Source organism: Drosophila ficusphila, unplaced genomic scaffold (assembly GCF_018152265.1).
Source record: "Drosophila ficusphila isolate 14025-0441.05 unplaced genomic scaffold, ASM1815226v1 contig_795, whole genome shotgun sequence".
NCBI lineage: Eukaryota > Metazoa > Arthropoda > Insecta > Diptera > Drosophilidae > Drosophila > Drosophila ficusphila.
In genome coordinates this window covers 112,079-129,091 of record NW_025064741.1, presented here as the reverse complement: position 1 = coordinate 129,091, position 17,013 = coordinate 112,079, and the positions used below count along the sequence as shown (strand labels likewise).

General features: G+C 38.1%; 1 protein-coding gene and 1 non-coding gene across 2 annotated transcripts in view; both read left to right on the top strand.

The window, feature by feature from the left end:
• LOC108100944 (semaphorin-1A) overlaps positions 1-17,013 on the top strand; it is a 129,096-nt gene that overhangs the window by 70,638 nt on the left and 41,445 nt on the right. Inside the window, 1 exon segment of the mRNA XM_043209302.1 lies at positions 16,002-16,098. Within this exon segment, the coding sequence (XP_043065237.1) occupies positions 16,002-16,098 (97 nt within the window).
• On the top strand, positions 4,133-4,204 carry Trnad-guc. The gene has a single exon. It is a non-coding gene; the product is annotated as a tRNA-Asp (tRNA).

Below are 17,013 nucleotides of genomic sequence, written 5' to 3'. Positions count from 1 at the left end.
TTCTGATTAGCGTCGTCGCAGTCTTGGCAACTGCAACCCCAATAAATAAGCGGGGTGGAAAAAAAGAAGCCTTGATATCTTGATTAAATATATACATTTATCACTGGATAAGCAGGACAACTAAGTTACAACATGTGTGTACTAGAATTGTGCATAGATTAAATAAAATGGTATTTCATGACATCATGTTTAATTTGATGAGTCATCTGGCTAGAAAAAAGAAAATATATATGCTTTCTCTATTTGTTTACTAAGAAATAGTTTCTGAATGTAGTACTTATGCCACAATCCTATCAAAAGCTTGTTCTTGGCTACAACGTTTGCTAATTAGAGGAGAATCTCTTCAAAAGTCTTGTTCAATAATCCCTACCCCCTCACATCTCAGCTCCTATCGGTATCCTCAAACTGGAAATTATCGTTAGCAAATCAGGTTGCCACAACGGATCGGATAACGTGGCATGTTGAGTGTTTGCCCTGTGATTCGATTGCTCTGCTGACGACATCAAAGTCGCCGGGCCTAACGTAATTTGCATGGACCATGACTATCCGAGAGCCATTTCTTGTTGGCATCCGTGTATCGTGCAACTAAGCGCACCCGCATTGTTATCGGATTGCAAATGACGCGAAAAGCGGGGGGCAGGGGAATGGGGATTCCAGTGGGTTGGATATTTTGGACTTGGCTGGGTGGTGCAATATAACTGCCTCCCTTGCCGTTTGCCGTTTGGATTTCATTATTAGTTTCTGCGGTTTTATTACGATTTGGTGCATTTAAACGGAACCGCATTGATTTGCGGGGCGGTTGGCAAACTGCATAGTTCGTGGGCTTATTAGTTGCTTTACAAAATAACTACTAAGCACTGGAAAAAACTGTGCATCACTTGGGCTATGTGCTGTAAAAGCATTTAAAAGAATATTTTGTTAATATCAAAAATCAATCACTAAATATCAACACATTACAACTTAACTTCAAATATTTGACAGACATCTTGAATGTTATGTTTGTTTAAATGGATTTCAGGTTGTTATACAATATGTTTTCTTAGATTTTCCGAGGTAGTTGTTTATCATGTGTATCTCGGCATGTGGTTTCCATGGTGATTCCCCAAAAATAAAGCGAGCCCTCTTAGTCACCTGTATAAAACTGATGCCACTCGAGCTCGGTTACTTAACTTTTAGCGCCACTGTACCGAGGGTTGAAAGAACCGCAGTAGAGGGCGAATGGCAACAACGAATGCTGCCAAGTTCTTATAAGGAAATCCCCCTAGTCCCTTTCTTTACTACGTCAAGATGCGGAAACTCACTCAAAATAAATGCGCAATTAATTTTCATGGTAAAACTCGACAGGAACTTGGACCAAAGGTTCAACCGAGTGAAGTGGGATGAGGGCGAGGAATTTGTTGTTTCCTACTACAACTTTTGCCATTGAAGGGCAAAAAATAATAATAACAAGCTGCTCGGGTCTGGCGAAAAGTCCACAAAACTTTGCTTAGAATGAAGGCAACGGAAAAAAATGAAACCAAGTAATGAAAGGCAGTCAAGTAAACAGTTGCCGGAACATTAAAAAATATTCCTTTCAATAACAACAAGCGTGTGAAATATTTATAATTTTTTCACAAAGTCGAACTATACTGTAAAATTTGTGTACCTTTTTAGAAATTTTCAATAACGCTATACCCGTATCAGTGAGATTTCTAGACATCAATTAACAGTTTAATAAGCTTCTATAAAATAATGAAAAGAAAAATACTTTATTTATAAAATAAAATAAAAATGATACTCATATCTTTCTTCTCTAGTCTCCCAAATAAAAAGTTTAAACTCGTTTTTCTTACCGTGTGCACACTTATTAATTTTTATTTCACCCAGAGCTTTGCTGAGTGAATATTAAAATGGAAATCAAAATATTCGGTGGCCACAAATGAGCAAAGTTTTCTTTCACAGCTTTCACGTACTTTTTGGGTTTTGTTTGTCCCTATTTTGCTCTTTTTTATTTTGTTTCTTCAACTTCAGCGAAAAGCTGCAGAATTTATTGCTTTTGAAATGCGGTTGCGCATAAATGTGCATCTAGCAAAACATTAACAATAGAAGAATCTGTAACAAGAGCGGTTTCGAATGGAGCCAAACGTAAATGAAATGAAGAAATGAAATGAAAAATCCTCACATAATTGCAAATGCGTGAGATTCTTGCCAAATGGTGAAATTATGAAAATGAAATGGAAAAGCTTTTTGCAGCCGTTCCTGGGCGATTGAAAAAATCCCTTGGGTTCCGGGTTTCCTCCCTTTTCTTGGTAACTTTTTTTTTTAAATATTCCGTTCAGGTTTTCCGGCCTCTGACGCATTTTGGCGCCTCATCTTTGGGATTTTCCAACTATTGCTTTAATGACTTGCTACATTTCTTTTAGACTTGAAAGTGAAACAACCAATTTTTTCCCTGCAATTTTTTACCCAATTATTTGTCCTTCGATGAGTTTATATAAACTCAAACTGGGAAAAAATGAAAACAATTTCGAAGTTTAATAAAATTGTTGGTATACATGATTTTCCAATTATAGCTCTTGACAAAAGGACAATATTATAACTAGTTACTATTTCCATTTATGCATTATGGCACACACTCAAAAGAGCTTAACTATTGAATGCATCAAGAACATAATCCTTCACCGAGCCAACAAGAATATTTAAAACTATTTTCCGGTCAGAACTAATCAATATTCGTGCACAGAGACCCAAAAAGGACTTTAATTCCACATCAAACATGCATTGTTTGACGGTAGGCCCAGCATAAAGTGCATGAATATTTCATTCTTCAACTACCCGCCTCGAATGCAGCCCACATAATTGAGTGCTCTTTTATTTAACATGCAAAATTAATGACCGGGGTCTGCATGAATGCAATAAAACTATTAATCAATAAGCGCTCATATGCCCATTCACACAGTCTGAAGTGGAGGATAAAAAATGTGGCAGGAGAGAAATAAAACTTTTGCCCACTTTATAAATTTAATGGAGTTTGGCAAAGCAGCACAGCAATTATATTTTTAAACTTTTTTTCCATCTGCAGTAACAGTATGAGCATTCTGTTTTTTTTGCATTGAATTGAATACCCTGGTACGGAATTAGTAATGTGTCTTCCCATAAATATTTATTTATACTCTAGGATTAAAAAGAGCATTTATCAGATGACAGAAAATAAATTAAATTAGGTCGCCTAAGTAATAAAAACATGTTAATAGGTAGAAAAAAAAATACAAAATTAATAAAGCCATCAAAAAAGTTCTAAGAATCTGTATTAAATGGGTGTTAACTTCACATTGTAATTAATATATGTTCTGACTTATAATTAATTTTTATGTTTAAATAAATTGTTGACCATTAAAGCAGATAATTTTTTATACCGTTTGTCGTAAAATAAATATAAAGTGCTTACTGTTGCAAACTATAAATCGCTTTACAAACGTTTGGACCGTCGAATTTTTTTTGTTGTTTCTCCATTTTTTAGTCGCTTGTGAGTGGCTTTAGTTGGCCAAAGATTCTAGAGAAAGTCCGCAGCTGGAAGCGGCTGTAGGAAAAAATACATGGTTGGTAGGGGGAGAAAGTACAATAGCGCAAAGTTTCAAGTGGACTCGCATGTTGTGGCAGGGTTGGTGTAAGCGTAAGGGGTTGGTAGGGGGGTGGCGTAAGTGGGAGGGGGATGGGGAAGGCACGGGAATGTTGGTCGTTGGCATCTGTTCAGCGTTGTGGCACATATTCCACTTTTGTCTTTTATTGCGTGTTGCTGGTCCCTGCAGCTTGTAGCTCAGCTTGGCTCCCTGGCTACCAACCAGCCACCAGCTTGTATTTCATTGTTTTAAAACAATGTTTCCCCATTTGGCTGCGCTGCTGACTTTGATTTGCCATCCCGCTCGCACGCCCTTTTATTGTAGTCCGTTCAGCTTTTTTTTTTTGCGCTCATGCCCACTGTGCTCTGTATGCTTTAAGGCCTTAAAGCTTTCCTGTTTAATATATGATTTCTTTGAAAATAATGCATATTAATGTAAATAAATATAGAATTTGTAAACTTTGGACTTCGTTTGACCACTTATTCTTATCGCAATTTATTTTAACATAAATATTTGACCGCTAGAACCCAACTTCCTCGATAGTATAGTGGTTAGTATCCCCGCCTGTCACGCGGGAGACCGGGGTTCAATTCCCCGTCGGGGAGATGGATAAGTTTTTTTTTTAGTTACTGAAAAGATTAACAAATTAAGTGTTTTATTTATTTTCTCAAATAAAAATACTTTTTTCTGAACAAGTTTAGTAAAAATTAACTTAAAAACATGCAAAAGGTTACCAAAAAAATATCTAACATTTAAATATATTTTTTTTTTTTTCGCATTAATGCTAAATTTCTTATGGTATCGAGAATGTCTGAAACGAACATTTTGGTTGATTGACGGCGGTTCTTCTTTGGGCATTAATTTTTGTATAGGAATTTCTTGGTTTGGTGTTGAAAGCAATAACAATAAATTGCTTGGCATAAAAATGGTTTTCGGGACTCTTTTGGGACTCCCTGACCCTCAACCAAGAACATTCAACAAACAAATTAAGGTGAAACTAATAAATTTTCAACACTTAACAAAATGCAAACACAAACCGAAACCTCCAACTTTAGCAGCAGCAAGGTTTGTTGTTGTTTTCTGTTTCTGTTGTTGGTCACGCCCCCCACCATCCACCGCCCACAAGAAAGGCACTTGAAAATGTCTGGGAGGGCTTGGCTGGCCTTTTTGGTTGTTTCCTGTTTGTTGGAGCACATGGCGAACCTTAACAAAGTTTCACTTCAAAATTAAGTTGCCTTCCTGGCTGCTATGTGAATTCAATAAATTTGCCTGAGGACATTTGGTGTGAGAATGTGTGTGTGTGTGTGTTTGCGACAGGCAAAGCGAATGCGAGAAGATGCAAAAAGAATAGAAGCAATAACAGAAATAGAAGCAGGAAAAGCTGTAGCTAGTGGAAAAAGTTTTCACAGCTCCTGTAATACCTATGAAGACCACATTACGGAACCCAAAAGGAACATTTCCTTTCAGTGGAGTAAACAGAATAAAATAAAGGGGGCATAAGAGAAGCAATTCCATTTAAAAAGTAATTATATTGATCCTTTAGACAGAGTAGCAGCAATAACAGAAACGCGAGAACAAAAATTTATTTGCGCACAAAAACAAATCCTCTTAAATTTTTATTTAAATTTGTTTTATAAAATTTTAGTAAAGCAGGATCTAAAAAATATATTGATAGAGAACTTCACCTTGCATGGCCACGGCAACGGAAGGAATTCCGTTTTAATCTTCCCTTTTTTTAAGCCCAGAAAAAGTGCGTTACCGAAAATATTTCCCCTTTTGGTCTGATGCAAACAATGATAGTTCTGCCCTTTTTATTCATTTTCCGCCATTTTCAGCATATATGCGCAGTACACCTGCGGCTAGAGTTTCGAAAAAATAATAATAACACAGAATTGGTGGAAAAATTGCCAGCGAAAGGGTAAAGGAATCTGGGTTACAAACTTTTTCAAATTGTATTCTCTTTCTGTGTGCAGTTTTTGTTGCCCTCTTATTGCCCTCAAAGGGAATTTATGCCAACGCGAATATTTCCATTGATTTTAGTTTTCTTTATTGCCATTTTGCCATCCGCAATATACGACCCCAACGGTATTTGCATCTTTTAAACGTTGTTTTGTTTCTTTGGTTGGACTCTCTTGTCACGAGCAAATAAATTGCTGGCTTGGTGGAAAACAATCGCAAAAAAATAAAACAAAAAAAAAAAGGGGCGAAGAGGAAAACTCGGGGAAAACCAGCTGCAACGGAAGCGAGCGAGCAGCGAACCAAAAAGGCAATATGCACAAAGGGGCAGGAACAGGATTCCATTCAGCTCCCAATTCCGAGAACCATTCGATTATTCATTTTAGCCGACAGTCGCCAGGCAACTGTCCAACACAGTTGCAGAACGCGATGTGCATTACTCAAATGGAGCTCTAATGGCTGGTCCAATTGAAAACTAATCAGTGAATTGAATTGACAAAAAAATGGGTGGAGCAAATGGAAATCACCGATCTAAGTGTGTGCTATTAAAAATGTATATCAATACAAACTAACGAGGACGCTGTGAAAGCGCAGCGAAAAAGAGTTGAATTAGTATTAAATTAAAAAGAGATTAGAAGATCTGGATAAAAGTTAAGTAACAAAGAGGGACTTATAAAAAGAATTGGTAATGACTATTGTTCGGATAATAGAAATTGAATATTTAAATACGGTTGCTGCGTTCTTAAGTTAAAAGCATAGATAAATGATTTATTTATTTAATTATTCTTTAATGTTAATAAACATCACATGGTTATACACAATATTAAACTAGCTTTTTATCTTTTTCTGTCTTTGCAGGTGTGTATACATCATAAAATTGTCTTAAAGCTCAGCGACATCCACACTAATGAATTTCTCGAACTACTTGCTAAGTATAAGCCCGACATGCTTTCCCCCTTTAAATAACTGCACTCCATTAGCATCTCTATAAACTTTCAGTTTTTCAATTCATCTGTTGCCAAGGTGAAGCTGCCAAGGCAAAATTATTGCCTTTGAGAGGACCCGACCCCGGGACGACAAGGAAAAAAAAAGAACCGGAGGAGTCGACTCCAGGGTTTTCCATTTTTCCCCTGTTTTCCTCTTTCATTTTGACAAGCGTTTTCTGCGCTTCGCCCTTATCCCCGTTCTTATCATTGTCTTTGCACTTCTTCTGAGCCTGTGGCGCTTTTATCTTTACTTTCAGTTTACTTTATATCTTTTGTACTCTTTATGTCTTTTGTATTTCTGGTACGTGAGCTGTGCGCTTCCAACAGCGTAAAATTATAAAAGCTCCATCCAGCCTCTTTGGTCGATTTCAAAGCAAGCGTTTTTCCATCCCCACCCATCCCGCACTTAAGACTTTCGGCTTCATCGGCTTTCCGTTTAAATAAATAAAACGCTGCGGTAGAAATTTACCCCGACAAAGTGCTGAGCATGCTGAAAACTCTTTTCAAAGGACCTCGAAAAGCCACAAGTAGTCGAAAGGATCTATAAATATGTATATGCCCCCAACATAAAGACATGCAATGATGACATTGACGATTTGAATGCTCAAAAGCACCGCACAAATCCCAGGGTGGTACAACTGCTTTTTATAGCCCTGAAACGCTTTACAGAAAATTAAAAAAAAACTCACTGGTCCAAAAATATGTTATGTTTTTATTCAAAGGTGACACTTTTAAACAAGAGGACAAACAATAAAAATAATATAAAAAATACCAATGATTAAAAAATTTAAAAGGAAACATTATTCATTAGAGGAATTTTCAGTATAAGTGCCTATCGAATCTTTTAAAAAGAATAAAAACGTTTTGACATAAAAATCAATAAACCATAGCAGGCCCAAAAACTAATTTCGTTTAACCAGCAAACCCTAAAGCCAAATTCATTTCACTTAAATTAAAATGAAAATACATTTTCAATAAAATTTTATAATTAAATAAATGTATCTTTTCACAGAACAATTGAATTCATATGAAAACCATTTTACTAATTTGTTGTCAAATCGCGCTGACAGTGTGTCATTCGTTTGAAAAATCTTTAATCAGTTCGATTCGATAGGAAGACCATATGGGTGCCATTCGGTGCCCATACCTTGGCAGGTTGTGGCGATTGCTGGCCTCAATTCGGGGCAGATGCATCGATGCAAATTGGTGGGCGGTTCGCCCAGTCGAGCTGCAAAGTTAAGCCCACGGCCGCTGCCGTTTGTGTATGTGATCCGGCCATTTTCCAATGCTCGATTTGGCATGAGCGGCCCTCAGAGATGGGAAGTACCTTTAGGTATTTTAAACGATTTATTACAATCGGTTAATACCCGTTTTTAAATAAATAGGTATTTTATATTTGAGATATTTCTTTTAGGGTTTATCCAACCAAACGTGATTCTTGAAATAAAAATGATTTCGTTTTTATAAGTGCAGATCTCAAAATTGATGTTTACCTTTTAACTCATGATTAGCAAGTATATACATTTTTTCCCCTGTTTAGTATTGAGAAACGTATTTTTTTTTTAATTTCGCTCTGCTTCTCTTAACACGTATTGTACCCTATCTGGGTCAATTAAAAGTTGTACCTTGGACAACACTGCAGTTTTCGCTTTATGTTAGAGTGCGCGTGCCACGTGAACCACAAAAGCCTGGCAAAGCTGATTCCGCTCGGTGCCAGCGTCCGTTTTATGGGTCATTGAATCATCAGTTCAGCAGCTTGGCAGTTCGGCAGGGGAGCGGACTAGAGAGACTCGAGTTGGCCCTCTTCCCCGGCACCGGATCCTTGCTGATGAAAAGCCAGCGAGCATAACCTACATATATGGTGCTGTCATGGTGCTGCCATGGCTCTGCGACGTCGAGATGAGCCGGGCAGATGTCCTCCGAACGACAGGCAAACGGCATCATTAAACAGGAGCAAAGTGCCCATCCTCGTCGTCGCCATCATCAGCTTCATCATCATCCGAGCGGAGCACCAGTTGGCGATTCTACCGAGGATGGCTCCTCATGTATTGCCATGTGGCAATACACATCAACTTCAGCACGTGCTCGCTACTGGGGCACTGTGAAAAAATTGAAATTCTGGGGCCTTAAGCTGTCACAAATTTAAGACGCACATGGGAACCTTCTTCTTAAGACAGGGGAAATATAAAAAAATGCGTGTCATTTTTGAAATGCTTTGGAGAATTCTCTAAACCATTAAAGAATAAATTAGAAAAGTCAAGAAATTATATTATAATCATAATTATTATTATTAATTAAATTAGTATTAATTATAATAATATATAACAATTACAATATTCCTGGTATTTTTTCTTTTATTCCGATCAGAATTTTAGGTATACAGATTATTTTTAAACAAATCCTTTTAAAGCTATGTTAAAATGTTTCAAAGATTTATAGCTTTATTTCTTTCTTGTTTGACACAGTTAATTCACTTAATGGTTTTTATTTCTCTTTCCTATGATTACCAACTTGTCCACCACTTTTCCCATAAACGTGTTCTATCGCAAAGAAAGCCTCACGGTTTTTCTGAAAATTTCTTCCTGTACAAAATGCATCGCATACGTGTTTGTGCCCTCCGCCCATTCTGACATTTTGGATTTCGTGCCGGGAATTTCTTAGATGGATCCTTGTGCCTTGGCATTAAGTGCAGCCAATTTATGGGGCAACTGCAAGTCATTGTTTGATTGTGTGCGTGCCCCAGTCAGTCCTGATCAATTACACCCGCCGACATTTGTTTGGCGGCTCGGGCCCGGAACCTTTAGACCCCAGGCCCCTCAAACAGCCAGGCTCTTAGCCCGGCTCGTAGTCGTGCCCATATTTGTGTGCAAGCGGCATATCATTGTCACTGTAATAAGTGACGCGTGTACTTAGTGCATACACCTGAGTCCTGGGATATCTTCAGTCCTGGGAACTTGGACTTTTTCTAGCCAAATCTGGCTATTTACAATGAAGAAAATATTCCTGTTTACAGTCAGACTTTTATTAAATACATACCATAAAATCAAGATAGGAACGGTTGTAAGTAGTATTTATCGCATTTACCACAATGGGTGTAAAATGTATATTGTTGTTATGTGTATACTTAATAATTTAAATTAACTTAAAATCCCGAAAACCAATGGTTAAATAGACTACTTCTGCTAAACAAGTAAAAAGTAATGGTTAAATGTTAGGGCTTAATGTTTCCAATTTATTTCTAGCTATTTTAACTTCAGACCTTGGTTATTTTTTGAACATTATGAACGCCATCACTGACTCTATGTCAGCTAGTAATTCATTCTTGTGTGCCCCAGTTGCAAATGGATGCGGGTTGAGAGTAACCTGCACCTGACTGAATGGCACTAGGTACATCCCTCCCAACTCGTGTTTGTTTAGGCACATGTAAAGTACATCTTATCTGAGTCATGTCGCTCCGAGTTTGGGTGCCAGGAGCCAAGATCCGGGATTATGCGAGTAAACACATGGCTTGGTAAAATGGGGATGCGAAACTCCAGTAGCACCATTTAGACAATGTTTGGATAACATATCACGCCCTTACGAAAAGGGGATGGTCCTTAATGGCCAGGAATGGACGTCAAAGAAATTATGCATTTCTAATTTTGAACATTTCACTTTTAAAGAGCGAAAGCTTGTCTCATTATTCATACTTTTGTGAACTTAATGATACACGAATCTTCAGAGTTGCAGCTCTTTAAATCTCTTTAAATGAATAAGTACAGACAAACTGTTTGAGACATTTTCGAATGAACAGCATCTTACTTCACAATATCAACCTTTCTCTTCTGCTTCATTTCTTCAATAACAACATCAACCTTTCTCTTCTGCTTCATTTCTTCAATAAATCAAAAGTATTTATCTCGCTGAAAGTCTCAGATAAAATCGCGTTGCACTTCGGTACATATGTCTGGTGGAATTCTTTGGTTTCCTTCGCGGAAACACCTGGTAATTTGTTGCGACAATTTGTTGCCATTAAGGAACCCAAGCGTGGCCCATCTGATGCACCAACAAGCCGCAAAAGACATCAACGGGTCGCGATGTCGGGGAAGTGCATCCTTTTCCGGGTAGTGCACAAAGGATATCTGCGAGCAGAACGCGACGTGCGTAAATAAATGCAATATAATACAATAATAATTAAAGCAGCGTGCAATACGACGTGGAGGTCCTGCAGGTAAAGGTCCATTGGATCCTGCAGCGCATGTGCCGGGCGTTAATTGCTGCATAAATGCCATGAAGTTCATATCCTGTCACATTTGGTGGCAACCGCAGGTCGCACGGTGGAGCTCAGCGCCCGCAACTCTGCTCTTTCGGCCTAAATGAATTTACAGGCCTTTACGGCATTCCCCTTAACGTCTCCCGATTAATTTCATTTCGCTCGGAGCACGCTTTCCCGCAGGATAAAGTAAAGGACAGGTGTCCTCGCTTAAAATGTATTCATTTTACTTAATACTTTAGTGCAGAGTTCTTTGTAAAAGGAAAAAATATATTAGCTTACAGATTTAAGAAAGAACAATTTATTTGCAAAAATGTAACTATTTTGTTCTAACTCCTTTAATTTTAACCTCAATTTATTTTGCTAAATTAATTCCAAAACATTTACATAATACTTTTATCTCGTTTTGATTTTTAAATGTATTTTTTCACGCATAAATTGATAATCGATTCGAATGTAATTGGCAAACGTTTGGAATTATTAATGATGCTTTCAATGCGCCACAAAAAAGTGTATGCCCCAAAGCTATTTACTTGCGGGGCTTGCCCCACATTCACAAATATTCAGGCGTGGCTGTCGTCACATGCGCTAAATAAATTTGATTTGGTCAAAATTGTTTGCATAAAAAGGCGAGAGATAAAAAAGCTTATCGAGTGAAAATATTATTCCCCACTGATTGGGGGTTGCTTTAAACATTTTTTTTGCTGGAAATTTGAGGTCTGCAGAATATGTAATGGAATAATTTTAAATGATTTGTGATTGTTACTCGGGGTGAATGCTGTGGGTAAATTCAATTGGTTACTTGACAACTGACGAAACAGTGTATAAGCTCATTTACGAGCGAAAGCCTCAAACGGAATAAAAGATTATATGTTTAAACCCAGTTATTTGTTTTAAAATATCTCTTTATAATGTGTTAAGTAGGTAATCAGTATGAAAATCGGTTTCTGCGATTTAGTGTACTCAATCCCATTTGCACCTGGCATTACGAAAAGCCCCTTAAAATAACAGTGATTCGCCGCAGAAGGCGAGATTCCATCAAGATGCAAACTTCAGCAGAAAACGAAATTGACAACTTTGGTAATGGCAGCAGGGAGTTGGCCAAAACGAAACGAATCCAAACGAAACAAATCAAAGCAAATCAAGCACTGCAATCGAGCTAAGGGGGATGAAAACCAGAATGGAGCCAGTGCTTCGATAAGCTGGAATTCGAAGGAGATATGGCGGAACTGTCCTTGTCCTGTTCCAGGGTCACCTCGCGGCGTTCATTTCGGATTTCATTTTGGAGGACCCCAGTAGGATGAACTCCGGGGTCCATGAATTTCGGCCTTTTGCCGTTTGCTCTTTTTTCCTCCCGCCTTTTGTGCGTCCGATTTGGTTTCAGGATTCGGATTCCGATTCGGATTCAGATTCAGATTCTGATTCAGATGCTGTCTGGTTTGGGCTGGCCTGGTCTGGTCTGCTCTGGTCTGGCCATTTGATGTGTCCTCTGCCGACCGTTGGCGTTCATTTCAATTAAATGCAAATCTCAACGAGGGATTTTTGCCTTCTCCATTTTTTTTTTTTTTTTTTTTTTTTTTTGCGTTGCCTCCGTCCAACGTGTTATTGTTGCTCTTCTCCTGGGGTGTGTGGAATCGCTTCCAAAGTCGGGGAATGTTTTTCACGCGTCGCTGCATTTTGTTTTCCGGCAAGCGAAGCCGCTTTTCTCCTTCGACCCTTGAAAATCGAGACTTGCTTTTTTTTCGCTTTCATATATTTTTTATGAGAAGTGTCAGGAATTAATTTCCTGGCCTGGGTATTACCTTGATGTAAAATCTTTACTTCTTTAAAGGTAGCCTTTGGCTTTACTTGGTTCACTTTAAAAAAAAAGGCTTTGAAAAAATAAATTTAAAAAGACTTAGTTTATTAAATTGCTGAAAAATGTAATTCCAACACTAGATAATTCTCTTAATCAATTTTTGCATCAAACATTTTATATTTTTGCATTTTATAACCAGTTAAGATTCCAGGAGACCTCCGTTTTGCATTTTCCTTCCGGAAGACTTTATTATTGACAGACTGCCGTTTCCTTTCTGCTGTGCGTTAGTCCTCTTGCCTTTCAGCCGTTCTTAACGCCATTTTTCAGCTCTTATTTCTCTTGGCAGCACTAAGAGCAACATTTGGCTTGCATTTAAGAAAAGGTTTTTGCATTTTTAATGCACCATTGTTTTCTGCCTTTTGCCGGCATTCTGCCGCTCCTCGAAATGCATACGGATGTGAAAAAAATGCAGGGAATGGTTGGTCATCACACCTGCGAGTGGACGCCATTTTGTTGGGCGCCATCTTTTGTAAATATTTACGTCAGTCGTCGCGGGGCTGCCAACCTGCTCGGGAATTCCGCAAGTGCGAATGAAAAATTCATTAAGAAAATATTTAATAATCAGCTTATTTGCTCACCGCTGCCTCGTCGCCTCAGCTAGCTTTTTGTGATTTGTGTATAGGTTTGTGTGTGTGTAAGGTTCCGCAGGATCGGGAAGTTGACCATTAAGTTGGTTGGTCCTTGCACGGTCACGTCCGCAAGTCAATGTCAAACACGAAGGACTCGACTTTACTCCATTCCATGCCACGGGCTAGATGCCGTACGTCAGAAATTTTATTTTATTTTCCGTCGAATTTGCATAATTTTGAGCAGTCAGACGGTCCAGTTGATTAAAGTGATAGACTCTGACACTGTGTTCTCTTTTCCTTTTCCTGTCTGGTTATTCGGTCCTTTGTTCAAATATACATACCTATATATGCATGTAACTATGCGAGTGTGCTCATGGGGAAACAGGAATTGGACTGGGGACCATTTGGCGTTCTCTTCTTTCTTTTTTTTTTTGTTTTTGTAAGTTTGCAGTTTGCTTTTTGCAAAGTCAAGGTAAATATTAGATTTTTGGTTGCTGAATTTCTCGCTCTTTTCCGGTTCCACTTTTCCCTCTATGCAGATGAATGTGTGCCTGTGTTTGCGCTCGGCATTGTATGCAGATGTAGGTAAGGCAAATATTAGCTTACAATTTTGGGCTTACAAAGTTTTTGGCCAGGTCGACAAAAGGCCCGCGGTGGCATTAAACAAAAGTTGGACTTGTAGCACAAAAAGTGCTTCGGGCGGCTCGCTGAGTAATGAGATGGGCTGGCACAGTCCTTTTGTGAGTGAGCAAAAGCTTCAGAGACAACAAATGAGAATCATTACCATACAAATGAGAATGGTCGAGAGCGATGACTAAGGCTTAAAAATTGTCTTGAAAATAAAAAGAAATGAACCTAAAGCAAAGCCAGTCTTAAAATCTAGAGCAAATATTAAAATAATACAGAATATTTAAAAACCAAGAAGATTTATTTGTTACTGCTTTTCCTTTAAGCTCTATATGTTTTTGCTTGAAAAATAATATAATTCAATGTGCATGCACATGTGATAAATATCCAAAGTTAACTCAACTTTAAGGATTAAGATAAGCCAAATTGCTGCAACAAAAATTATGAAGTTTATATATAACATATTTTCATTATTATCTTTTTTCTTACCTTTTTCATTAAGCTTTTTCTCTTAATCTTGTCAAGGCATCTTCATTCTATCCTTCAACATAAGATTTTTCATGTTTTTTGTCTGCAATAATTATTTTTCCATTCGTTATTTTCATTTTCCCCGACTTTTCCTTGACTTTCTCAAGCTTTTGTTTTCTTTCCCTTTCCTTCAGCTGCTTTTTGGTGCTTTTGTTACTTTTAATTACAGTGCCAAATTAAAAAAATGTCGCTTCATTTGAAGGGCTCTGTTGCGGCGGGTTCAGGTTTTAACTTTTGCTATAGTTGGCACACAGCTCCAGCCCCAAAATGCCACCCACAGCCCAAAATGCCGCCCCCACAGTTGTGCACATGTCCCGCGTGTCACGTTAAATGTCAAGCAAACAAAAGGCTCCTCTGTCTCGTGCATAAAAGCGTTCATTCTACCCATTAATTTTAGCGTTCGTTTTTTGCCATCTTTTTTTTTTTATTCTCACCCGTTGAAATGAAAAGTGGACGAACATGAAAAGCGTCCAAATGCGCTTTCAATAACCAGGTGGCATCCCCCAGCCCTTTTCCACGCTCCCATTTTCTCGCTGAAAAGGACATTGCTGCAAAAAACGAGGAAAACTTTTTCGCTCTTTTGTGGTTGACCGAACATTTGCAGTTAAAAGTTAAAAGCTCGCTGAAAAGGCAAAAAAGTTAAGGAAAATAAGAAAAATAATATTTAGCTGGTGCAACATCAACGATCGAAAACTGGCCAAGAGGGAAACGTAAAATACTAAATAAAGATTGAAAGTTACATAAACGAAGATCTATGAAATCATTTAAAGGTTATTTACATTATTTTTTAACTTTCGGAGTTTAAATCTGGTAAATATATTTACGTTATTTAACTTTCCTCAGGGTATGAACAAATCTTTAAAAAATCTTGCTTTAATAACTTAACTACTTCAACAAAAGAAATAAGTAATTTCTTTGTGACAATATATAAATATGATTTTATTAAAACTTGTTTAATTGCTTATGAGGTAAATATTGATAATTATTTTATTTAATAAACACTAAATGATTTATCTGGAAACCGAGTTTACCTTGCGGTTTAATCTCCGTGAAAACAGTCTTTTTTTATATCGCCCAGACAGATAAATAGATGAACTGGCTGCAGTTTGTGGCAAGTGGCAACCAACAAAGATTTTCCGGAGCGGGGGCAAAAAGTAAATGCAAATAACCAACAAAAACAAACGACAAAAATTGCGCTTGCAGCTGCTGATTATGTAGCTGTTGCTAAACGGGCTATTCTTAGTTCAGCTGCCCTTTTTTGCATATCAACGGGGGAAAGTTGCCATCAGGACTTCCAGCCCCATTTCCATTTTCCCCATTTTTCCAACTCCAGATGCAACGGTTCCCTGTGCACCGCCATGTGGCAGCGTTTTCCGTATCTTCCCCTTCCCTCTCAGCCTTCTACCGCTTTTTACTTTGCTGCCAGATTATCCGCTTGCCTTTTTCCTTTCTTCTCAACTGCTTTTTGTCGCCTTTAACGCCGCCTAATTGCCTAATTAGGCATTTGCTGGCCGAACCAAAACCATCCGGCCAACTCGTCTGTCTCCCAGCCATTTTCCGACCCCCACTCCCCTTTGTTCGCCCGGTGCAATTTATTTATAATCCTCTTTTCTTTTCGCTTTGCAGGTCCCGAAGATGTACTGAAGTTTGTGGGCAACGAAAGTGTCGTGGATCACTTCAAGCTCGTCACCAAGGATGGCAACAGTCTGCTCATCGGTGCCAGGTAAGAGACCATTTATCCTTTAACTTGGTAAATAGAAACTGGTTTGATAGAAGGTGCAGCTATGGAATTCTCAATTTTATAAATTTGTTTATTTAGTTTGATTTCTCTTTTTCTATAATGAATACATATATATAAAACTAACTATGTTATGTGTTTCATTGTTGTTTTAACAGTTATTAAAAAATACTTCAAAGCACCAATAATCATAAATACTTGCAGACACAATTTGCTAAATCTTCAATGTATGTTCCCTCAATAATATCCGCTTAGACTTCGCTACAATGTCAATTCCCCAAGGTATAGATTCCGTGGAAGTCGGCTCTGGGGAATTATTTTGAACACGTTTAAAGAAACTTTGTCGGTTGAGTGAGGAAGCGAATTTGTGAAATTGGGAAGGATAAGGGCAAGTGAAAAATGCACATAAAGCAAACTTCAATTTACTTTTCGCAGACATTGTATTTAATTTAAGTAGAAGATACGAGCATGTTCACTTCCCCATATACGTAAAAACATGACAAACTTTCTCAGGGCCAAAAATGGGTTGTTTCATATGGGGAAAGCTGGTGTTTTTTTTTTTTTTATTTTGTGGGGGAGGAAGTCTACCGTTAGCTAGTTCGTGGCAACTTTGATTTTGCAACGCTGGCAAGAGAAACAAAAACCCAGTGAGAAAGGAAGCGGAAACTTTTGCAGCAGGTGCCCCAAAGATATGGGAAACTGTGCTAAAGTTTCCAGTACTTCCTTCTTGAGATATAACCCCAGAAGACTTAAAGGGTTGCCAAGGCCCCAAACTCAAACCCCTTTACTTCTGGTTGGGGCAACTGGATTTTACATTTTGTCGTTGTCAGAGACCACAAAATATGTTTGCTGTAAATGTTGGGTTTATTATATTTTGCCCAGACAATGCCGACATACGAA